The 27149-nt window shown below is 40.4% G+C and overlaps 2 protein-coding genes across 2 annotated transcripts in view; one reads left to right on the top strand and one right to left on the bottom strand.

The window, feature by feature from the left end:
• Positions 1 to 1534: 1534 nt before the first annotated feature.
• Positions 1535 to 27149, top strand: part of LOC123732931 (uncharacterized) — a 54246-nt gene continuing 28631 nt past the window's right edge. Inside the window, exons 1-3 of the mRNA XM_045712255.2 lie at positions 1535 to 1546; positions 3718 to 4444; positions 8053 to 8057. Of these exons, the coding sequence (XP_045568211.2) occupies positions 1535 to 1546; positions 3718 to 4444; positions 8053 to 8057 (744 nt within the window). The remainder of the gene's footprint in view (positions 1547 to 3717; positions 4445 to 8052; positions 8058 to 27149) is intronic.
• The window catches only part of LOC145863554 (uncharacterized), a 29109-nt gene continuing 15608 nt past the window's right edge, over positions 13649 to 27149 (bottom strand). The window contains exon 2 of the mRNA XM_082968341.1: positions 13649 to 16557. Coding sequence (XP_082824467.1) covers positions 16430 to 16557 — 128 coding nt within the window. The 3' untranslated portion in view covers positions 13649 to 16429. The remainder of the gene's footprint in view (positions 16558 to 27149) is intronic.

The following is a 27149-nucleotide window of genomic DNA, read 5'->3' as shown; positions in this document are numbered from 1 at the left end:
AACAGGCCCTCCGATTTGACACACTGAACTCTATCAGAGAAGTAGTTGGTAAACCAGGCGAGGCCATCATTTGAAAAACCAAGGCTGTCGATTTTGCCAATAAGAATGTGGTGATTGACAGAGTCGAAAGCCTTGGCCAGGTCGATGAATACGGCTGCACAGTAATGTCTCTTATCGATGGCGGTTATGATGTCGTTGATGTAGTTAGTATGCCAAAAGTTCCCGGATGTCGTACTAAATTCTCCAAAATATGATGTATACACGCAGTACTTTAGGGCCCATAATGCAATTCTTCATGAAATGGACATAGCTTCACATCATTTTCAGATTTGAAGAAAATGGCGGAAAATATGCAGCCGAAGTCCAACGAGAGTCGAAACAAATTCATTGCTTTAACTAATTATGACAAATGTTAAGAACATGTTAAGCAATGTAATAAAGACATTTCTTTTCAAGTAAGTTACCTAACACAATATTTTGGCTGACAATTTGCTTGCATGTTATTACAGCAGTATGTACCGGCATGTTAAAACCTCTCTGGGGTAGGTGGGACGCTACCGTCCCACCTCGCCAACAGCCATTGAAATAGCAGGGCGCCAAATTCAAAACAACAAAAATCTCATAATTCAAATTTCTCACACATACAAGTATTATACACCATTTTAAAGATACACTTCTCATTAATCCAACCACAGTGTCCGATTTCAAAAACGCTTTACGGCGAAAGCATAGCATTAGATTATGTTAGGACACCACCTAGACAAGAAAAACCACACAGCCATTTTCCAAGCAAGGAGAGGCGTCACAAAAACCAGAAATACAGCTAAAATTAATCACTAACCTTTGATGATCTTCATCAGATGGCACTCATAGGACTTCATGTTACACAATATATGTATGTTTTGCTCGATAAAGTTCATATTTATATCCAAAAACCCCATTTTACATTGGCATGTAATGTTCAGAAATGTTTTGCCTCCAAAACCTCTGGTGAATGAGCATATCAATTTACAGAAATACTCATCATAAACGTTGATAAAATATACAACTGTTATGCATAGAATTAAAGATATACTTCTCCTTAATGCAACCGCTGTGTCAGATTTCAAAAAAGCTTTACGGCGAAAGCACACTTTGCAATAATCTGAGTACAGCGCTCAGACACCAAAACAAGCCATACAGATACCCGCCATGTTGTGGAGTCAACAGAAGTCAGAAATACCATTATAAATATTCACTTACCTTTGATGATTTTCATCGGAATGCACTCTCCCAGGAATCCCAGTTCCACAATACATGTACGTTTTGTTCGATAAAGTTCATGTTTATGTCCAAATACCTCCATTTTGTTCGCGTGTTAGGTTCACTATTCCAAATGCAGAAGGCGCGCGCACTAAAGTCCAGACGAAAAGTCAAAAACGTTAAACGATGTGTAGAATCAATCTTTAGGATGTTTTTATCATAAATCTTCCATAATATTCCAACCGGACAAGTCCTTTGTCTTCATAAAGGAAAGAGAACTGAGCTCGTGCTCATGGCTGCGCACGTAACTAAAATAATGGCCAACGGCCAGACACCTGACTAAATCAGCTCTTATTCTCTCCCCATTCACAGTAGAAGCCTGAAACAACATTCTAAAGACTGTTGACATCTAGTGGAAGCCTTAGGAAGTGCAATATGACCCCATAGACACTGTATATTGGATGTATATTGTGTGTTAGATAGGCAATCACTTGAAAAACTACAAACCTCAGATTTCCACACTTCCTGGTTGGATTTTTCTAAGGTTTTGCCTGACATATGAGTTCTGTTATACTCACAGACATTATTCAAACCGTTTTAGACACTTCAGTGTTTTCTATCCAAATCTACTAATTATATGCATATTCTAGCTTTTGGGCCTGAGTAGCAGGCAGTTTACTCTGGGCATGCTTTTCATCCGGACGTGAAAATACTGCCCCCTACCCCGATGAAGTTAAGCATTTCCAATCCAAAATGAAATCTAGAATTGGCTTCATATTTCGCAACAAAGCCTCCTTCACTCACGCTGCCAAACATACCCTCGTTAAACTGACTTTCCTGCCGATCCTTGACTTCGGCGATGTCATTTTCAAAATAGCCTCCAACACTCTACTCAGCAAACTGGATGCAGTCTATCACAGTGCCATCCGTTTTGTCACCAAATCCCCATATACCACCCACCACTGCGACCTGTATGCTCTCGTTGGCTGGCCTTCTCTACATATTCGTCGCCAAACCCACTGGCTCCAGGTCATCTATAGGTCTTTGCTAGGCCGCCTTCACTCACTGGTCACCATAGCAACACCCACCCATAGCACGCACTCAAAGAGGTATATCTCACTGGTCATCCCCAAAGCCAACACCTACTTTGGACACATTTCTTTCCAGTTCTCTGCTGCCAAAAATCGCTGAAGTTGGAGACATATATCTCCCTCACTAACTTTAAGCATCAGCTATCTGAGCAGCTTACCGATCGCTGCAGCTGTACACAGCCCATCTGTAAATAGTCCATCCAACTGCCTACCTCATCCCCATGTTTTTATTTACTTTTTTGCTCTTTTGCACACCAGTATTTCTACTTGCACATCATCATCTGCACATCTATCACTCCAGTGTTAATTTGCTAAATTGTAATTACTTCGCTGCTGTGGCCTATTTATTGCCTTACCTCCTTACTCCATTTGCACAACTGTATATAGATTTTTCTATTGTGTTATTGACTGTATGCTTGTTTATCCCATGTGTAACTCTGTGTTGTTTGTGTCGCACTGCTTTGCTTTATCTTGGCCAGGTCGCAGTTGTAAATGAGAACTTGTTCTCAACTGGCCTACCTGCTTAAATAAAAGGTGAAAAACAAAATGTAATAAAAAATACATTTAAAAAATAACTTTATTGACAACACCCAAATGGATACTGTCATTAACTCGGTTCTTAATACTGTAGCAAACATTATATTAAGCAGAACATTCAAGCGAGCTTTACAATTATAATCCAAAGTAGTGTGAAATGCACTCATAAGCAACCTGGAAATGGAAGTTACTTCCCTGAGTTTTCCCCCATTCAGAATACATTGTGAAAAACGAAAATCTTTGCTCACCATTTTTGCTCCAGGCAGATATAGTACATCCATAACTATCGGTTTCCTCATTAGCAGGGAGGAGTTTCTACAACCAAATTGCATGTGCATCGCCCTCATGCAGCAATTTTAGGAAAAACAGAAAGGGGCCAATATTGGAGACCAAAAGTCGTCTGGCACACTGCTTAGAGTTTCAACAACATGAATAACTTATTTCTAGCCTACAATCTTAGATGTTACTACTAATGTGAAAACAAGACAAAATATGAATGTTCTTGCTCATTTTAAGACAATTGTTAAATCATGTTAACATTCATTACAGATATCAATTGTTGTATAACATCATGGCTACGCTGTTGGCATCACCTTTTACAGTGGATTTCTGCTGTTGTGGGCCTTTAAATCATCTGTCTGACTTTGTTGTTCACACAGGAGAGATACTTCACTATCTTGGATCCTCTGGGGAGCCTCAACAACCTCATGATGCTGACGAGGCAGAGAAGAGTCTCTCCAGATCAGAACACCTCAAGAAACACCTGCAGAGATCCACAGGGAAGAGAACTCACTGCTGCTCTGACTGTGGGAAGAGATTCACCTCATCAGGCATTACAATTCATCAGAGAATCCACACAGGAGAGAAATCTTATAGCTGTGGTCAATGTGGGAAGAGTTTTGTTCAATCTGGCCAGCTGACATTACACCAAAGAACACACACAGGAGAGAAATCTTATATCTGTGATCAGTGTGGGAAGCGTTTTGGTCGATCTGGAGGTCTGACTCGACACCAGAGAACACACACAGGAGAGAAACCTTATAGCTGTGATCAGTGTGGGAAGCGTTTTGGTCAATCTGGAGATCTGACAGTGCACCAGAGAACACACACAGGAGAGAAACCTTATAGCTGTGATCAATGTGGGAAGAGTTTTAGTACGTCTGGCTCTCTGACATTACACCAGAGAACCCACACAGGAGAGAAATCTTATAGCTGTGGTCAATGTGGGAAGAGGTTTACTCAGTCAATCAGCCTGATATCACACCAGAGAACACACACAGGAGAGAAACCTTATAGCTGTGATCAATGTGGGAAGGGTTTTAGTATGTCTGGCTCTCTGACTTTACACCAGAGAACACACACAGGAGAGAAATCTTATAGCTGTGGTCAATGTGGGAAGAGTTTTGCTGCACCTAGCACACTGACTCGACACCAGAGAATACACACAGGAGAGAAACCTTATAGCTGTGATCAGTGTGGAAAGAGTTATGGTCGATCTGGAGAGCTGACAGTGCACCAGAGAATACACACAGGAGAGAAACCTTATAGCTGTAATCAATGTGGGAAGAGTTTTGGTCGATCTGGAGAGCTGACAGTACACAAGAGAACACAGACAGGAGAGAAATCTTATAGCTGTGACCAGAGATAATCTGATAAAAGACCTCTGATCAAATATCAGAAAATACATGAAGGAGTTGTTAAATGATATCAATATATTTTAATGATGTCACAATGTAGAAGCCTAAACGTTTGCCCCCTGTTCTATTGATTTCAACATTATATGGATATTAGCCTCAGGGGGAAAATCCAGGCTCTGAATTGGAGGAGTACTATTTATGAGATTTAACAAAAAAAGAGCTGTGTTACATTTACAGCATTGGTGACCCACTTGAATCAAAATGTAGATGGCTGTTTTCTACAAATTGTCCTCTAACCAGTGATGTACACATTATTCCCAGATTCCGTGTGGTTTTGGAGCTGTTAGTTTTTACAGGACGTGCAACCTCATCTCCCTCCTCTCGCACAATTGATTTCAACATGATATCGATGAGTTATGACAAGTAAGTGTTCCTTTGTTTAGTGACCCCTAAATTTAAATGTATCAGTCCAAAATGTAGCTGACTGTCTTCTGCAGGTTGTCCTCTAATCAGTGAGGTAAAATATATCTCCCATTTCCATGTTTTTTTAGTTGTGTTAGTTTCAACAGCACGTACAACCTGATTTCCCCCCTAATCGATTATCAGTGATTTATTGCTACTTGTCAAAACAAGGTGCTTGTTTAAAAAAAATACAAGTAATATGATTATTGTGGCAGATGTTTTGTGTATATAGCACATTTTATGTTTAGGTTTTCAATTCATCCCAAACTGTTTCTGCGTATTGGTTATTGATTTGGACACTTAAAACTGTGTTTTGACATTGGGGCTATTTCATATTTTCATTTCATGTAACATTTAGTAATCATAATTATTTATGCAACCAACTGACAATTTTTGGGTACAATTATATTGACATTGTTGCCCTGTTTTTAGAATATCAGAGTTCATTCTCAGATGTGCCAAACCAAATGTACTAGAACATGACATTGGGGACTGGGCCCTGATCCAACAACATGCCTATCTAGTGAACCCTGAAAAGAGAGAGAAGCTCTGCAGTGAGGTGGAAAGTTACTATGGATATTGCAGGAGTTTCCTCTTGAAATCAGACATGTCTGTGTCCTATTGGAGATGAGTTTTGTTTGGGCTCGTTCCAAGAGGACAAGAGTTCTAGAAGCTAAGGAAGGATTGTATAGAACGAAAGATACTGTATATTATTTAGACATTTTTTTTCTTGTTTTTAATTGTTGACAGCCAGTAGACACCATGTTTATATTGTAGAAGGGAATACATTTAGTTGATTATAATGTGAAATGGAAGTTGTTTTCTGTTGGTGGTGAGCAAACTTGTCCAACAAAAATATAGGATATATTTGTTGTCTTAAGGGGGAAGGTGTTAAAGGCTTTGGTTTTTCCATTTATGGTTTGAGGTTGGACGTTAGCACGTCTAGCTCGTTAGCACGTCTAGCTCGTTAGCACGTCGGACGCACTGATTGGTGTCACCTCGTTAGTCAGTATGTGTTACACCTGTGCTGGCTTGTCCATCTCGTTAGTGGGAAGGTGTTTCACCTGAGCTGGTCCAGGTTCTATTTAATAAGAGTGTCTGGCCCAGTGCTCCAGTTGTCTTGATACATGTGGAGAGTCAACACCTTTAGTTGCTCCACCTTTTTGGTTTGCTTCCTGTCTTTAAGTGTGGTGTGGGTTTTTCTTTTGTTTTCCTCTTCTTGGGCAGATTTAGTGGGTCTCATGGTGGGTGTCTTTTAGGTCCCAGTTGTTGTTACTAGTCAACTTCCAGTGTCCCAAGCTTATATTTTGGGTTGGATATTGCATCCAATTAACATTTTGATCATTCGTTTTTCAGTTTAGTCTTCTGTTTTTTATCCTCTTATGTTCTGTTGTGTACTAAATATTTCTGTTTATTTTCAATGTTTTTTAAATCTTTTTCCTGTGAAGCCATTTTGTTGCATCGATGTCTGAAATGTGCTGTATGAATTAAGCTTGATTTTATTTGACCATATAATAAAACAAATTAACCCAATGACCGACCAACCACTTTTCCAGCCTGCTGAAGGCGTGGTGGAGTGGTAAACACCACCCCCGGCTCTACCAGGGGCTTGAGGTGGTCTCCCACAGCTCTGATTATATCATGTTCTGTTGCCTTGCTGTTCCATTTATTGACTGTCCCTGCAACACAGAAACACATTTAGTCATATTATATAAAACACTCAAAGTAATGGATATGGAGCATCTATGGCCTCAGTTACAACTGGCACCTAAATGTGACTTCTGTCATCTGATCACTCCAAGCTGCATTAGGTTCAGATCTACCAGGATGGGCTTTTGATATAGTATGGATACAGTCAGGCCACCAAATAAGCATAAGCAATGTAAAGAGATGTTGGGAAAAGTACATTATACACAAATGACCTTCGTAATATCAAAGAACAAATGTGTGTGCCTGAGGGGAAATTAACTTCATACAGCCAAGAGGGGTGAGAAATTACACCAATATCAGTGGACAATTTGCACTAATGTAAATAACATAGATGGAACATATTCCCTTTTGCTGACGTGATGAACCGCTAAGGGGACATAAATATTTACCATCTAAACCATGTGTGACCTCTCACCTCTCTGGCTGTAGAAGTGTTCTTCCTAACCAGTCCCTCAACAGCTCTCTGACTGAGCTCCACCCTCACTGGGTCTTCAGAGGAGAGGAAGGCTGAGGAGGGATGGAAGGATGAATGGATCAGTCAGTCAATAATGTGTAGAGCTGCTGTCTGACTAAATCACTATTTTAGTAGCTCATTAAAGTAAATAAGGCTTTATGACTGCTGAATACCAACTATCAATCACTTAGATCATGTATTTTCAGGTAGAGATACATCCTTGGGACGTCCCTAGCCCGTTGAAGTTGACATTTAAAATGGTTAAAGTAGGGGTTAAGGTTAGGGTTTAGGGCAGAGATGTCCCAAGGATCCCAGATAGCATTGACCATTGTGCATTATTCCGTCTCTTTTACAAAGCAGGTGATGGGTTCTGACTTCTGAACTTGAAAATATGAAATATCCTTATTATGTGAAATTGAATGAAACAATAATGTATGTTGATGCTAAAATGATGTACAATATTCCATGATGTTTCTATATGATAACAATAGAGTAATATATTTAATATGATGTACAATATTCCATGATGTTTCTATATGATAACAATACAGTAATATATTTAATATGATGTACAATATTCCATGATGTTTATATATGATAACAATACAGTAATATATTTAATATGTCATATATTTTTTAACAATTTCACTAATTCATTTTAATTAACTTAATCATTATGACACACCCCTCACTATTGTCATTGGTTGCACTAATTGCACTGTTTGTCTACATAACCTGGTTCAAGTATTCATGACATCACCCTGAGGAAGGCACAATGATGCCGAAACGTTGGTAAATACCCATTCAATTGCTGGGAGTTTATACATGGAGTGTGCGACTTTATTTATTTTGATAGTTTATAGTTTATTCGCCGTTAGTCAGCACCTCCTCACAAACTATTTTTCTGGGTGTGCGCCAGCTCATGTTTTTTAACCTGTTAGGGGTAGGGGGCAGTATTTACACGGCCGGATAAAAAACGTCCCTGATTTAATCTGGTTATTACTGCTGCCCAGAAACTAGAATATGAATATAATTGGCTTTGGATAGAAAACACCCTAAAGTTTCTAAAACTGTTTGAATGGTGTCTGTGAGTATAACAGAACTCATATGGCAGGCAAAAACCTGAGAAGATTCTGTACAGGAAGTGCCCTCTCTGACCATTCCTTGGGCTTCTTGACTCTCTTTATTGAAAACTTAGGATCTTTGCTTTAACGTGACACTTCCTACGGCTCCCATAGGCTCTCAGAACTCGGGAAAAAGCTGAATGATGTCTTTGCAGACCCTGGCTGAAAAACATTAGCGCCTTTGGTAAGTGGTCTATCAGAGGACAATGAGACTGAGGCGCGTGCACGAGGCGACCCCATGTTTTTATTTTCTCTGTCTTTTAACTAAAACACGGGCCAGACTACATTACCCCCCCCCCCCCCCCCCTGGGTCATTATAAACCATAAACCAGCTAGGCCAGACTACATTTACCCCCCCCCCCTGGGTCATTATAAACCATAAACCAGCAAGGCCAGACTACATTACCCCCCCCCCCCCTCCCTGGGTCATTATAAACCATAAACCAGATAGGCCAGACTACATTACCCCCCCTGGGTCATTATAAACCATAAACCAGCTATGCCAGACTACATTACCCCCCCCCCCCCCCGGGTTATTATAAACCAAAAACCAGCTAGGACAGACTACATTACCCCCCCTGGGTCATTATAAACCATAAACCAGCTAGGCCAGACTACATTACCCCCCCCCCCTGGGTTATTATAAACCAGCTAGGCCAGACTACATTACCCCCGGGTCATTATAAACCATAAACCAGCTAGGCCAGACTACATTACCCCCCCCCGGGTCATTATAAACCATAAACCAGCTAGGCCAGACTACATTAACCCCCCCCCCCCGGGTCATTATAAACCATAAACCAGCTAGGCCAGACTACATTAACCCCCCCCCCCCGGGTCATTATAAACCATAAACCAGCTAGGCCAGACTACATTACCCCCCCCCCCTGGGTCATTATAAACCATAAACCAGCTAGGCCAGACTACATTACCCCCCCCCCCCCCCCAGTTTATTATAAAGCATAAACCAGCTAGGCCAGACTACATTCCCCCCCCCCGGGTCATTATAAACCATAAACCAGCTAGGCCAGATTACATTACCCCCCCCCCCCCTTCCCGGTCGGAATATTATCGCTTTTTTACGAGAAAAATGGCATCAAAATTGATTTTAAACAGCGGTTGACATGCTTCGAAGTACGGTAATGGAATATTTAGAAATGTTTTGTCACGAAACGCGTCGGGCGCGTCACCCTTATTTACCCTTCGGATAGTGTCTTGAACGCACGAACAAAACAGAGGATATTTGAACATAACTATGGATTATTTTGAACCAAACCAACATTTGTTATTGAAGTAGAAGTCCTGGGAGTGCATTCTGACGAAGAACAGCAAAGGTAATAACATTTTTCTTATAGTAAATCTGACTTTGGTGAGGGCTAAACTTGGTGGGTGTCTAAATAGCTAGCCCTGTGATGCTGGGCTATCTACTCAAAATATTGCAAAATGTGCTTTCACCAAAAAGCTATTTTAAAATCGGACATAGCGAGTGCATAAAGGAATTCTGTATCTATAATTCTTAAAATAATTGTTATGTTTTTTGTGAACGTTTATCGTGAGTAATTTAGTAAATTCACCGGAAGTGTTCGGTGGGAATGCTAGTTCTGAACGTCACATGCTAATGTAAAAAGCTGGTTTTTGATATAAATATGAACTTGATTGAACAAAACATGCATGTATTGTATAACATAATGTCCTAGGATTGTCATCTGATGAAGATCATCAAAGGTTAGTGCTGCATTTAGCTGTGGTTTGGGTTTATGTGACATTATATGCTAGCTTGAAAACTGGGTGTCTGATTATTTCTGGCTGGGTACTCTGCTGACATAATCTAATGTTTTGCTTTCGTTGTAAAGCCTTTTTGAAATCGGACAGTGTGGTTAGATTAACGAGAGTCTTGTCTTTAAAATGGTGTAAAATAGTCATATGTTTGAGAAATTGAAGTAATAGCATTTCTAAGGTATTTGAATATCGCGCCACGGGATTACACTGGCTGTTGCGTAGGTGGGACGATTTCGTCCCACCTAGCCCAGAGAGGTTTTTTAAGGGTAGGTAACAACACACCCGCCACGCTGATCCTCAACACAGGGGCCCCTCTGGGGTGCTGCTCAGTCTCCTCCTGTAGTCCCTGTTCACTCATGACTGCACGGCCAGGCACGACTCCAACACCATCATTAAGTTTGCCGATGCCACAATAGTGGTAGGCCTGATCACCAACAACGATGAGAGAGCCTATAGGGAGGAGGTCAGAGACCTGGCCGTGTGGTGCAAGGAAAACAACCTCTCCCTCCATATGATCAAGACAAAGGAGATGATTGTGGACTACAGGAAAAGGAAGACAGCACGCCCCCATTCTCATCGACGGGGCTGTAGTGGAGCAGGTTGAGAGCTTCAAGTTCCTTGGTGTCCACATCACTAACAAACTATCATGGTCCAAGCACACCAAGATAATCGTGAAGAGGGCACGACAAAACCTATTCCTCCTCAGGAGACTGAAAAGATTTAGCATGGGTCCTCAGATCCTCAAAAGCTTCTACAGCTGCACCATCGAGAGCATCCTGACTGGTTGCATCCCTGCCTGGTATGGCAACTGCTCTGCCTCCGACCGCAAGGCACTACAGAGGGTAGTGCGTACAGCCCAGTACATCACTGGGGCCAAGCTCCCTGCCATCCAAGACCTCTTTACCAGGCGGTGTCAGAGGAAGGGGCCCCCCCCACTCTCTGTTATCATCTATGCATAGTCACTTTAATAACTCTACCTACATGTACATATTCACCGTCTCACCTCATACTGTATTGGAGCAGCAGCAGCTGACTGCCCGGTTCAACATCAGTTCACCGTCTCACCTCATACTGTATTGGAGCAGCAGCAGCTGACTGCCCAGTTCAACATCAGTTCACTGTCTCACCTCATACTGTATTGGAGCAGCAGCAGCTGACTGCCCGGTTCAACATCAGTTCACCGTCTCACCTCATACTGTATTGGAGCAGCAGCAGCTGACTTGATCGTTGATACTAATCATCATGTTTGAATCTGAGAGTAAATAGAGCCGACTACACTCTAAAAATGAAGGGTTCAACTGGAGTTGTTCTCAGATCCCCTAAGAACCGTAGGGTTCTTGGTCAATGAAAAACAGCCCCAAAAGGTTCTTCAAAGAACTTGTTAGAAGGTGGGTTCATCGAGGAACCTCCGTTGTTGCTGGACTTCTTCCGGGAACTTCGCAATTACAACTGAAAACGATGGTGACAAGTTTGGATGCGACAACAGTTAAAAAGGTTAAGTTGGGTTAATGTTTGGCTCTGAATATGTCTCGAAATAATTTTATTATAATAATATAACATACTAATAATGAATAACGAAGACAATGATGGTTTTCTGTGAATATCTTCCATAACGTTACTATAGTTAATGAACGTAAATATTAGAAAGCCGGGTTTGACCGTCGGCGTTGTATGAGCTACAGTACAGTACCGTTAGCTAGCTACCTAACCTAGGCACAACTAGGTTTGGATTATTTCCTCAACTATATTCATTCCCATATATTGTATATCGTTTCCATAAAGCCGACATGGCTTTACACTCATTAACGTAAGTTTCCAATCTAGAGCAGTTTCACTTTTGTGATAACGAAGCTAACGTTAGCTAGTTCATTAACTAACTAACTAACTAAACTAAGTAAGGACGGTGACCTGTCCAGACGAGATGTTACAACGAACTGAATCGTCAATGGAGGTCTTCCTCTTTATATAGCCTGCTACAGCATGCAATACTATTAACTCACAAGGGGGCATAACGTGACATGGACAATACTATCCCATTTTGGCAACGTTACATGTACAATACTATCCCATTTTGGAAACGTTACATGTACAATACTATCCCATTTTGGAAACATTACATGTACAATACTATCCCATTTTGGAAACGTTACATGTACAATACTATCCCATTTTGGAAACGTTACATGTACAATACTATCCCATTTGGGAAACGTTACATGTCCGCCCCCTTGTGGAGGGAAATTAATATCTTAGATGGTAGCTGTAGATGGGATTCAAATGCATAATGGTATTAATACAGTGTCTAGACTACCTCTTTTGTATAAATGCCCTTCAGAATCCAAACACAGTATTGCCACGCAGCAAAATGTTGAGTATAATCTTTCAAGTCAGCCTGTCACACAATGCTATTCTCAAACATAACTAATCAATTAGTTGTTTTTCAACAATATTTTAACCTGCAGGAATATTTTCACATTTCTATCTCATGGTTAGTTCCTAGGATAATGCAACTCATACATTTTTCATTATTTCTAAAATGGGGTACAGGTTTAGAATAAGTACAGGTTTAAAACAAGTTTCCATAAAGCCAACATGGCTTTACTCTCATTAACGTAAGTTTCCAATCTAGAGCAGTTCTCACTTTTGTGATAATGAACTAGCTAACGTTAGCTTCGTTAACTAACTATTACAGGTTTAAATCAAGTATATGTTTAAAATAATTACAGGTGCACCTTACTAGCTTATACTATATCATAAATGGTCTTAACTAGTAAACACAGATTCTAGTTTTCATTCAGTTCACAGATGGCTGGCTGGGCCCTGTTTACACCTCCAAGCCCCCCCCCCCAGGAATACACACTCAGAGCCTACGAGGCTTTTCTAAAAACTCCACTTTGCGTGCTTCGCTCACATTCTTTTTTTTTTTAAACTACGTTCAAGATAATCAATTAGTTGTTTTTCAATAATATTTTAACCTGCAGGAATATTTTCACATTTATCTAATGGTTAGTTACTAGGATAATGAAACTCATACATTTACATCTTTCAATACTTCTAAAATGGGGTAAAGGTTTAAAATAATTCCAGGTGCACCGTACCATCTTATACTATATCACAAATGGTCTTAACTAGTAAACACAGATTCTAGTTTTCATCCAGTTCACACAGATAGCTGACTCAGCCTCAGAGCCTCCTGACTGGGCCCTGTTTACACCTCCACACAGGAATACACACTCAGAGCCTCCTGACTGGGCCCTGTTTACACCTCCACACAGGAATACACACTCAGAGCCTCCTGACTGGGCCCTGTTTACACCTCCACACAGGAATACACACTCAGAGCCTACGAGGCTTTTCTAAAAACTCCACTTTACGTGTTTCACTCACCTCTTTTTTTAAAACTACGTTCAAGATGTGGTATCCACTCGGCTCGCTGCCTCTCAGATCAAAGGTGGGTCCATCTGCTCCGTTCCCGAAGTGTGGTCTCCCTGAGATCCCAAGTTAGAGGGATCCCTGGGGCACCATTTACCCAGGTCACCAGGAGCGGTCACCAAGTGAAGATTCATTTCTTTAACATCAAATGAGGAGACAAACTTATCACACAAGTCAGAGTTATACTTAAACTAAATCTTTATTAACTTATTAATAAGGGAGCAGGTCAATACAACACGCAAATATAGGGTGAATCAATTGAGTGCTCTACGATAATGATGGCTGGTCGACGAATCACTCCCAGATGATTCGTTGAGAGATGAATCACCCCCAGATGACTCGTTGAGAACCACGATACAAAAGTACAAAGGTATTTTAAAGCCAAGATACACCCCTTTCAACCTACATGACAAACAACCGATGAATAGAATGGGTCACAAGCTTAAGATTTGTATGAAAGATGCTTCTAATTCTCAGCAGACAGTATCTGCTGTAAAAACATGACTCTTTGTGTAGAGACCAGGGTCTGGCCCTGAGGTCATCTCTCCCTGGTACCATATAGAACAGAAACATTAACTCATGTTCTGGAATGCAGTCTCTTTAGGTTTTATCACCCAAAACACATTGTAAATCTCCTGTCAGTGTTTTCTCCCAGAGGCCCATCCTCAGTAGAACACACAGAGACAATAGTTCTAAGAACCCTCTATTCTGTTGCATAAAACAACCATTTGATGCAATAAAAGTATTATAACATAATCTTGCAATTTTGCTCTCAGTGTCCACTGAAAGTTGACTAGTAACAACAACTGGGATCTAAAAGACACCCACCATGAGACCCACTAAATCTGCCCAAGAAGAGGAAAACAAAAGAAAATCCCACACCAAACTTAAAGACAGGAAGCAAACCAAAAAGGTGGAGCAACTAAAGGTGTTGACTCTCCACATGTATCAAGACAACTGGAGCACTGGGCCAGACACTCTTAAATAGAACCTGGACCAGCTCAGGTGAAACACCTTCCCACTAACGAGATGGACAAGCCGGTGTAACACATACTGACTAACAGAAATGGAAAAACCAAAGACTATAACAACTTAAGAGAATACTTACCACCAACAGAAAACAACTTCCATTTCACATTATAATCAACTACAATGCTTCACCTTCACCAATATAAACATGGTGTCTACTGGCTGTCAACAATTTAACAATTTTTTTTTTTCCTCACTAGCTTCTAGAACTCTAGTCTTCCTAAAACTCACTAGCTTCTAGAACTCTCGTCTCCTTGGAACGAGCCCAAACAAAACTCATTCTGATCCATGGGCAACTCACTGCCTAAACGCAAAACTTTTTGACTGCCCACCCTTGAGACAATCAGCAACCAAGTTGTCCTTAACACGGACATTTGAGAATGAGAATTAACCCTGATATTCTAAAAGCAGGGCAACAATGTCAATATAATTCTACCCAAAAATGGTCAGTTGGTTGCATTAATAATAATCATTACCAAATCTTACATGAAATGTAAATATAAAATATTTGGTTGCATAATCTTATTTTCAACGGCTTTTCAATTACATTTTGCTAGGTGGGATAGCCCCACTGTCAAAACAAAGTTTTATCGTGTCTAAATCAATAACCAATATGCAGAGTTTGTGATACATTGAAAACCTAAAAATAAAATGTGCTATATACACAAACATCTGCCACAATAATCATATTACTTCTATTTTTTTAAAACAAGCTCCTTATAAACTGCACAAGCACCAGAAACGCTGTTGTTTTGACAAGTAGCAATAAATCACTGATATCCATTAGGGGGGAAATCAGGTTGTATGTGCTGTTGAAACTAACACAACTAAAGTAAAACACATGGAAATGGGAGATATATTTTACCTCACTGATTAGAGGACAACCTGCAGAAGACAGTCAGCTACATTTTGGAGTGATACATTTAAATGTAGGGGTCGCTAAACAAAGGAACGCAACACTAATTTGTCATAACTCATCGATAACGTGTTGAAATCAATTGTACGACAGGAGGGAGATGAGGTTGCACGTCCTGTTAAAACTAACAGCTCAAAAACCACACGGAATCTGGGAATAATGTGTACATCCCTGGTCAGAGGACAATTTGTAGAAAACAGCAAGCTACATTTTGAAGTGATGCATTTTGATTCAAGTGGGTCACCAACATGGTAAGTGTAACACAGCTCTTTTTTTGTTAGTCACTTTTTGTTAAATCTCATAAATAGTAACTCTTCCATTTCAGAGCCTGGATTTTCCCCCTGAGGCTAATATCCATATCATGCTGAAATCAATAGAACAGGGGATAAACATTTAGGGTTCTACATTGTGACATCATTAAAATACTCCTTCTACAATGTTAAAACATTCTACATTGTGACATCATTAAAATACTCCTACTACAATGTTTAAACATTCTACATTGTGACATTTTTTCATTGATATCATGAAACAACTCCATGTATTTTCTGATGTTTGATCAGAGATCTTTTATCAGAGTATCTCTTGTCACATTGTCCACAGCTATAAGGTTTCTCTCCTGTGTGTGTTCTCTGGTGCACTGTCAGATGTCCAGATTGACCAAAACTCTTCCAACATTTACCACAGCTATAAGGTTTCTCTCCTGTGTGTCTTCTCTGGTGTACAGTCAGAATGCTTGATGTAGTGAAACTCTTCCCACATTGATCACAGCTATAAGATTTCTCTCCTGTGTGTATTCTCTGGTGTACTGTCAGATGATCAGATGTAGTGAAACTCTTCCCACATTGATCACAGCTAAAAGGTTTCTCTCCAGTGTGTGTTCTCTGGTGTAAAATCAGCTTTCCAGACCGACCAAAACTCTTCCCACATTGACCACATCTAAAAGGTTTCTCTCCTGTGTGTATTCTCTGATTAATTTTAATGCCTGATGAGGTACAGTCAGAGGAGCAGTGAGTTCACTTCACTGTGGATCTCTGCAGGTGTTTCTTGAGGTGTTCTGATCTGGAGAGACTCTTCTCTGCCTCGTCAGCATCACGAGGTTGTTGAGGCTCCCCAGAGGATCCACGATAGTCACGTATCTCTCCTGTGTGAACAACAAAGACAGACAGATGATTAAAGGCCCAAAACAGCAGAAATCCACTATAAAAGGTGATGCCAACAGCGTAGCCATGATGTTGTACAACAATTGACATCTGTAATGAATGTAATGATTACTTGACATTTGTCTTAAAATGAGCAAGAATAGTCATATTTTGTCTTGTTTTCACATTAGTAGTAACATCGATGATTGTAGGCTAGAAATAAATTATTACACTTGTTGAAAACTCTAAGCAGTGTGCCAGACGACTTTGGTCTCCAATATAGGCCCCTTTCTGTGTTTAATAAAATTGCGGCATGAGGGCGATGCACATGCAATTTGGTTGTAGAAACTCCTCCCCACTAATGAGGAAACCGATATTTATTACATTTACATTACATTTAAGTCATTTAGCAGACGCTCTTATCCAGAGCGACTTACAAATTATGGATGTACTATATCTGGTAATGAGGAAACCACTAGTTATGGATGTAGTATATCTGGTAATGAGGAAACCACTAGTTATGGATGTAGTATATCTGGTAATGAGGAAACCACTAGTTATGGCTGTAGTATATCTGGTAATGAGGAAACCACTAGTTATGGATGTAGTATATCTGGTAATGAGGAAACCACTAGTTATGGATGTAGTATATCTGGTAATGAGGAAACCACTAGTTATGGCTGTAGTATATCTGGTAATGAGGAAACCACTAGTTATGGATGTAGTATATCTGGTAATGAGGAAACCACTAGTTATGGATGTAGTATATCTGCTAATGAGGAAACCACTAGTTATGGATGTAGTATATCTGGTAATGAGGAAACCACTAGTTATGGATGTAGTATATCTAGTAATGAGGAAACCACTAGTTATGGATGTAGTATATCTGGTAATGAGGAAACCACTAGTTATGGATGTAGTATATCTGGTAATGAGGAAACCACTAGTTATGGATATAGTATATATGGTAATGAGGAAACCACTAGTTATGGCTGTAGTATATCTGGTAATGAGGAAACCACTAGTTATGGATGTAGTATATCTGGTAATGAGGAAACCACTAGTTATGGATGTAGTATATCTGCTAATGAGGAAACCACTAGTTATGGATGTAGTATATCTGGTAATGAGGAAACCACTAGTTATGGATGTAGTATATCTAGTAATGAGGAAACCACTAGTTATGGATGTAGTATATCTGGTAATGAGGAAACCACTAGTTATGGATGTAGTATATCTGCCTGGAGCAAAAAATGGTGAGCAAAGATTAGTTTTCACAATGTATTCTGAATATTACAGCACTAGATCAGGAGTGCTACTCAAGGAAACTCACATTAAGCTCTGTGTCTATTCACTAATTCACCACCGTGGGGGAAACTCAGGGGAGTTCTCATAGGCTGACAGCAAAAATAGCCTCCATTTACAGGTTGCATATGAGTGCATTTCACATTACTTTTGGATTATAATTGTAAGGCTCGTTTGAATCTCCTGCTTAATATGTTTGTGTTATTGTCGCAAATCAACTGATTTATAGTTAAACACTTCAACCACTGATTTATAGTTTAACACTTCTTTGGCTAGCTTTTCCATCAGCCTGACAATAAGGGTTTGTACACTAAGTGTTTAACAAATTGGCCCATAACATCACCACCAATAACATAGTAGAGGTCCATAACGTCACCACCAATAACATAGTAGAGGTCCATAACATCACCAACAATAACATAGTAGAGGTCCATAACATCACCAACAATAACATAGTAGAGGTCCACCCATAACATCACCACCAATAACATAGTAGAGGTCCATAACATCACCACCAATAACATAGTAGAGGTCCACCCATAACATCACCACCAATAACATAGTAGAGGTCCACCCATAACATCACCAACAATAACATAGTAGAGGTCCATAACATCACCACCAATAACATAGTAGAGGTCCATAACATCACCAACAATAACATAGTAGAGGTCCATAACATCACCAACAATAACATAGTAGAGGTCCACCCATAACATCACCACCAATAACATAGTAGAGGTCCATAACATCACCACCAATAACATAGTAGAGGTCCACCCATAACATCACCACCAATAACATAGTAGAGGTCCACCCATAACATCACCAACAATAACATAGTAGAGGTCCATAACATCACCACCAATAACATAGTAGAGGTCCATAACATCACCAACAATAACATAGTAGAGGTCCATAACATCACCAACAAATAACATAGTAGAGGTCCACCCATAACATCACCAACAAATAACATAGTAGAGGTCCATAACATCACCACCAATAACATAGTAGAGGTCCACCCATAACATCACCAACAATAACATAGTAGAGGTCCATAACATCACCACCAATAACATAGTAGAGGTCCACCCATAACATCACCACCAATAACATAGTAGAGGTCCACCCATAACATCACCACCAATAACATAGTAGAGGTCCATAACATCACCACCAATAACATAGTAGAGGTCCACCCATAACATCACCACCAATAACATAGTAGAGGTCCACCCATAACATCACCAACAATAACATAGTAGAGGTCCATAACATCACCAACAATAACATAGTAGAGGTCCATAACATCACCAACAATAACATAGTAGAGGTCCACCCATAACATCACCAACAATAACATAGTAGAGGTCCATAACATCACCACCAATAACATAGTAGAGGTCCATAACATCACCAACAATAACATAGTAGAGGTCCACCCATAACATCACCACCAATAACATAGTAGAGGTCCATAACATCACCAACAATAACATAGTAGAGGTAGACCCATAACATCACCACCAATAACATAGTAGAGGTCCATAACAACACCAACAATAACATAGTAGAGGTCCATAACATCACCAACAATAACATAGTAGAGCCCCATAACATCACCAACAATAACATAGTAGAGGTCCACCCATAACACCACCCCCAATAACATAGTAGAGGTCCATAACATCACCACCAATAACATAGTAGAGGTCCACCCATAACATCACCAACAATAACATAGTAGAGGTCCATAACATCACCACCAATAACATAGTAGAGGTCCACCCATAACATCACCAACAATAACATAGTAGAGGTCCACCCATAACATAACCACCAATAACATAGTAGAGGTCCACCCATAACATCACCACCAATAACATAGTAGAGGTCCACCCATAACATCACCACCAATAACATAGTAGAGGTCCACCCATAACATCACCACCAATAACATAGTAGAGGTCCACCCATAACATCACCACCAATAACATAGTAGAGGTCCATAACATCACCACCAATAACATAGTAGAGGTCCATAACATCACCACCAATAACATAGTAGAGGTCCATAACATCACCACCAATAACATAGTAGAGGTCCACCCATAACATCACCACCAATAACATAGTAGAGGTCCACCCATAACATCACCAACAATAACATAGTAGAGGTCCACCCATAACATCACCACCAATAACATAGTACAGGTCCACCCATAAGATCACCACCAATAACATAGTAGAGGTCCACCCATAACATCACCAACAATAACATAGTAGAGGTCCACCCATAACATCACCAACAATAACATAGTAGAGGTCCATAACATCACCAAAAATAACATAGTAGAGGTCCATAACATCACCACCAATAACATAGTAGAGGTCCACCCATAACATCACCAACAATAACATAGTAGAGGTCCACCCATAACATCACCACCAATAACATAGTAGAGGTCCATAACATCACCACCAATAACATAGTAGAGGTCCACCCATAACATCACCACCAATAACATAGTAGAGGTCCATAACATCACCACCAATAACATAGTAGAGGTCCATAACATCACCACCAATAACATAGTAGAGGTCCATAACATCACCACCAATAACATAGTAGAGGTCCACCCATAACATCACCACCAATAACATAGTAGAGGTCCACCCATAACATCACCAACAATAACATAGTAGAGGTCCACCCATAACATCACCACCAATAACATAGTACAGGTCCACCCATAAGATCACCACCAATAACATAGTAGAGGTCCACCCATAACATCACCAACAATAACATAGTAGAGGTCCACCCATAACATCACCAACAATAACATAGTAGAGGTCCATAACATCACCAAAAATAACATAGTAGAGGTCCATAACATCACCACCAATAACATAGTAGAGGTCCACCCATAACATCACCAACAATAACATAGTAGAGGTCAACCCATAACATCACCACCAATAACATAGTAGAGGTCCATAACATCACCAACAATAACATAGTAGAGGTCCACCCATAACATCACCAACAATAACATAGTAGAGGTCCATAACATCACCACCAATAACATAGTAGAGCTCCACCCATAACATCACCAACAATAACATAGTAGAGGTCCACCCATAACATCACCAACAATAACATAGTAGAGCCCCAGAACATCTCCACCAATAACATAGTAGAGGTCCATAACATCACCACCAATAACATAGTAGAGGTCCACCCATAACATCACCAACAATAACATAGTAGAGGTCCACCCATAACATCACCAACAATAACATAGTAGAGGTCCACCCATAACATCACCACCAATAACATAGTAGAGGTCCATAACATCACCAACAATAACATAGTAGAGGTCCATAACATCACCAACAATAACATAGTAAAGGTCCACCCATAACATCACCACCAATAACATAGTAGAGGTCCACCCATAACATCACCACCAATAACATAGTAGAGGTCCATAACATCACCACCAATAACATAGTAGAGGTCCATAACATCACCACCAATAACATAGTAGAGGTCCACCCATAACATCACCACCAATAACATAGTAGAGGTCCATAACATCACCACCAATAACATAGTAGAGGTCCATAACATCACCACCAATAACATAGTAGAGGTCCATAACATCACCACCAATAACATAGTAGAGGTCCATAACATCACCACCAATAACATAGTAGAGGTCCACCCATAACATCACCACCAATAACATAGTAGAGGTCCATAACGTCACCGCCAATAACATAGTAGAGGTCCATAACATCACCAACAATAACATAGTAGAGGTCCACCCATAACATCACCACCAATAACATAGTAGAGGTCCACCCATAACATCACCACCAATAACATAGTAGAGGTCCACCCATAACATCACCACCAATAACATAGTAGAGGTCCATAACATCACCACCAATAACACAGTAGAGGTCCACCCATAACATCACCACCAATAACATAGTAGAGGTCCACCCATAACATCACCACCAATAACATAGTAGAGGTCCATAACATGACCAACAACAACATAGTAGAGGTCCACCCATAACATCACCACCAATAACATAGTAGAGGTCCACCCATAACATCACCAACAATAACATAGTAGAGGTCCATAACATCACCACCAATAACACAGTAGAGGTCCACCCATAACATCACCACCAATATATAGTAGAGATCCATAACATCACCACCAATAACATAGTAGAGGTCCATAACATCACCACCAATAACATAGTAGAGCCCCATAACATCACCACCAATAACATAGTAGAGGTCCACCCATAACATCACCAACAATAACATAGTAGAGGTCCACCCATAACATCACCAACAATAACATAGTAGAGGTCCATAACATCACCACCAATAACATAGTAGAGGTCCATAACATCACCACCAATAACATAGTAGAGGTCCACCCATAACATCACCACCAATAACATAGTAGAGGTCCATAACATCACCACCAATAACATAGTAGAGGTCCACCCATAACATCACCACCAATAACATAGTAGAGCCCCATAACATCACCACCAATAACATAGCAGAGGTCCATAACATCACCACCAATAACATAGTAGAGGTCCACCCATAACATCACCACCAATAACATAGTAGAGGTCCACCCATAACATCACCACCAATAACATAGTAGAAGTCCAACCATAACATCACCACCAATAACATAGTAGAGGTCCATAACATCACCACCAATAACATAGTAGAGGTCCACCCATAACATCGCCAACAATAACATAGTAGAGGTCCACCCATAACATCGCCAACAATAACATAGTAGAGGTCCACCCATAACATCACCAACAATAACATAGTAGAGCCCCATAACATCACCACCAATAACATAGTAGAGGTCCATAACATCACCACCAATAACATAGTAGAGGTCCACCCATAACATTGCCAACAATAACATAGTAGAGGTCCACCCATAACATCACCAACAATAACATAGTAGAGGTCCACCCATAACATCACCACCAATAACATAGTAGAGGTCCAACCATAACATCACCACCAATAACATAGTAGAGGTCCATAACATCACCACCAATAACATAGTAGAGGTCCATAACATCACCAACAATAACATAGTAGAGGTCCAACCATGACATCACCAAACAATAACATAGTAGAGGTCCATAACATCACCAACAATAACATAGTAGAGATCCACCCATAACATCACCACCAATAACATAGTAGAGGTCCACCCATAACATCACCACCAATAACATAGTAGAGGTCCACCCATAACATCACCAACAATAACATAGTAGAGGTCCATAACATCACCACCAATAACATAGTAGAGGTCCACCCATAACATCACCACCAATAACATAGTAGAGGTCCATAACATCACCACCAATAACATAGTAGAGGTCCACCCATAACATCACCACCAATAACATAGTAGAGGTCCATAACATCACCAACAATAACATAGTAGAGGTCCACCCATAACATCACCACCAATAACATAGTAGAGGTCCACCCATAACATCACCACCAATAACATAGTAGAGGTCAATAACATCACCACCAATAACATAGTAGAGGTCCACCCATAACATCACCACCAATAACATAGTAGAGGTCCACCCATAACATCACCACCAATAACATAGTAGAGGTCCATAACATCACCACCAATAACATAGTAGAGGTCCACCCACAACATCACCACCAATAACATAGTAGAGGTCCACCCACAACATCACCACCAATAACATAGTAGAGGTCCACCCATAACATCACCACCAATAACATAGTAGAGGTCCACCCATAACATCACAACCAATAACATAGTAGAGGTCCACCCATAACATCACAACCAATAACATAGTAGAGGTCCACCCATAACATCACCACCAATAACATAGTAGAGGTCCATAACATCACCACCAATAACATAGTAGAGGTCCACCCATAACATCACCACCAATAACATAGTAGAGGTCCACCCATAACATCACCAACAATAACATAGTAGAGGTCCACCCATAACATCACCACCAATAACATAGTAGAGGTCCACCCATAACATCACCACCAATAACATAGTAGAGCCCCATAACATCACCACCAATAACATAGAAGAGGTCCATAACATCACCACCAATAACATAGTAGAGGTCCATAACATCACCACCAATAACATAGTAGAGGTCCATAACATCACCACCAATAACATAGTAGAGGTCCACCCATAACATCACCACCAATAACATAGTAGAGGTCCATAACATCACCACCAATAACATAGTAGAGGTCCATAACATCACCACCAATAACATAGTAGAGGTCCATAACATCACCACCAATAACATAGTAGAGGTCCACCCATAACATCACCACCAATAACATAGTAGAGGTCCACCCATAACATCACCACCAATAACATAGTAGAGGTCCACCCATAACATCACCACCAATAACATAGTAGAGGTCCACCCACAACATCACCACCAATAACATAGTAGAGGTCCACCCACAACATCACCACCAATAACATAGTAGAGGTCCACCCACAACATCACCACCAATAACATAGTAGAGGTCCACCCATAACATCACCACCAATAACATAGTAGAGGTCCACCCATAACATCACCACCAATAACATAGTTGAGGTCCATAACATCACCACCAATAACATAGTAGAGGTCCACCCATAACATCACCACCAATAACATAGTAGAGGTCCACCCATAACATCACCAACAATAACATAGTAGAGGTCCACCCATAACATCACCACCAATAACATAGTAGAGGTCCACCCATAACATCACCAACAATAACATAGTAGAGCCCCATAACATCACCACCAATAACATAGAAGAGGTCCATAACATCACCACCAATAACATAGTAGAGGTCCATAACATCACCACCAATAACATAGTAGAGGTCCATAACATCACCACCAATAACATAGAAGAGGTCCATAACATCACCACCAATAACATAGTAGAGGTCCATAACATCACCACCAATAACATAGTAGAGCCCCATAACATCACCACCAATAACATAGTAGAGGTCCACCCATAACATCACCACCAATAACATAGTAGAGGTCCATAACATCACCACCAATAACATAGTAGAGGTCCACCCATAACATCACCACCAATAACATAGTAGAGGTCCATAACATCACCAACAATAACATAGTAGAGGTCCATAACATCACCAACAATAACATAGTAGAGGTCCACCCATAACATCACCACCAATAACATAGTAGAGGTCGACCCATAACATCACCACCAATAACATAGTAGAGGTCGACCCATAACATCACCACCAATAACATAGTAGAGGTCCACCCATAACATCACCACCAATAACATAGTAGAGGTCCACCCATAACATCACCACCAATAACATAGTAGAGGTCCATAACATCACCACCAATAACATAGTAGAGGTCCATAACATCACCACCAATAACATAGTAGAGGTCCACCCACAACATCACCACCAATAACATAGTAGAGGTCCACCCATAACATCACCACCAATAACATAGTAGAGGTCCACCCATAACATCACCACCAATAACATAGTAGAGGTCCACCCATAACATCACAACCAATAACATAGTAGAGGTCCACCCATAACATCACCACCAATAACATAGTAGAGGTCCATAACATCACCACCAATAACATAGTAGAGGTCCACCCATAACATCACCACCAATAACATAGTAGAGGTCCACCCATAACATCACCAACAATAACATAGTAGAGGTCCACCCATAACATCACCACCAATAACATAGTAGAGGTCCACCCATAACATCACCAACAATAACATAGTAAAGCCCCATAACATCACCACCAATAACATAGAAGAGTTCCATAACATCACCACCAATAACATAGTAGAGGTCCATAACATCACCACCAATAACATAGTAGAGGTCCACCCATAACATCACCACCAATAACATAGTAGAGGTCCATAACATCACCACCAATAACATAGTAGAGGTCCATAACATCACCACCAATAACATAGTAGAGGTCCACCCATAACATCACCACCAATAACATAGTAGAGGTCCACCCATAACATCACCACCAATAACATAGTAGAGGTCCACCCATAACATCACCACCAATAACATAGTAGAGGTCCACCCATAACATCACCACCAATAACATAGTAGAGGTCCACCCATAACATCACCACCAATAACATAGTAGAGGTCCATAACATCACCACCAATAACATAGTAGAGGTCCACCCACAACATCACCACCAATAACATAGTAGAGGTCCACCCATAACATCACCACCAATAACATAGTAGAGGTCCACCCATAACATCACCACCAATAACATAGTAGAGGTCCACCCATAACATCACCACCAATAACATAGTAGAGGTCCACCCATAACATCACCACCAATAACATAGTAGAGGTCCATAACATCACCACCAATAACATAGTAGAGGTCCACCCATAACATCACCACCAATAACATAGTAGAGGTCCACCCATAACATCACCAACAATAACATAGTAGAGGTCCACCCATAACATCACCACCAATAACATAGTAGAGGTCCACCCATAACATCACCAACAATAACATAGTAGAGCCCCATAACATCACCACCAATAACATAGAAGAGGTCCATAACATCACCACCAATAACATAGTAGAGGTCCATAACATCACCACCAATAACATAGTAGAGGTCCATAACATCACCACCAATAACATAGAAGAGGTCCATAACATCAAGACCAATACCATAGTAGAGGTCCATAACATCACCACCAATAACATAGTAGAGGTCCACCCATAACATCACCACCAATAACATAGTAGAGGTCCATAACATCACCACCAATAACATAGTAGAGGTCCATAACATCACCACCAATAACATAGTAGAGGTCCATAACATCACCACCAATAACATAGTAGAGGTCCACCCATAACATCACCACCAATAACACAGTAGAGCCCCATAACATCACCACCAATAACATAGTAGAGGTCCATAACATCACCTCCAATAACATAGTAGAGGTCCACCCATAACATCACCTCCAATAACATAGTAGAGGTCCACCCATAACATCACCACCAATAACATAGTAGAGGTCCACCCATAACATCACCACCAATAACATAGAAGAGGTCCATAACATCACCACCAATAACATAGTAGAGGTCCATAACATC

Source organism: Salmo salar, chromosome 02 (assembly GCF_965601325.2).
Source record: "Salmo salar chromosome 02, fSalSal1, whole genome shotgun sequence".
In the NCBI taxonomy this organism is placed as follows: domain Eukaryota; kingdom Metazoa; phylum Chordata; class Actinopteri; order Salmoniformes; family Salmonidae; genus Salmo; species Salmo salar.
This window is presented reverse-complemented; position numbering and strand designations above follow the sequence as displayed.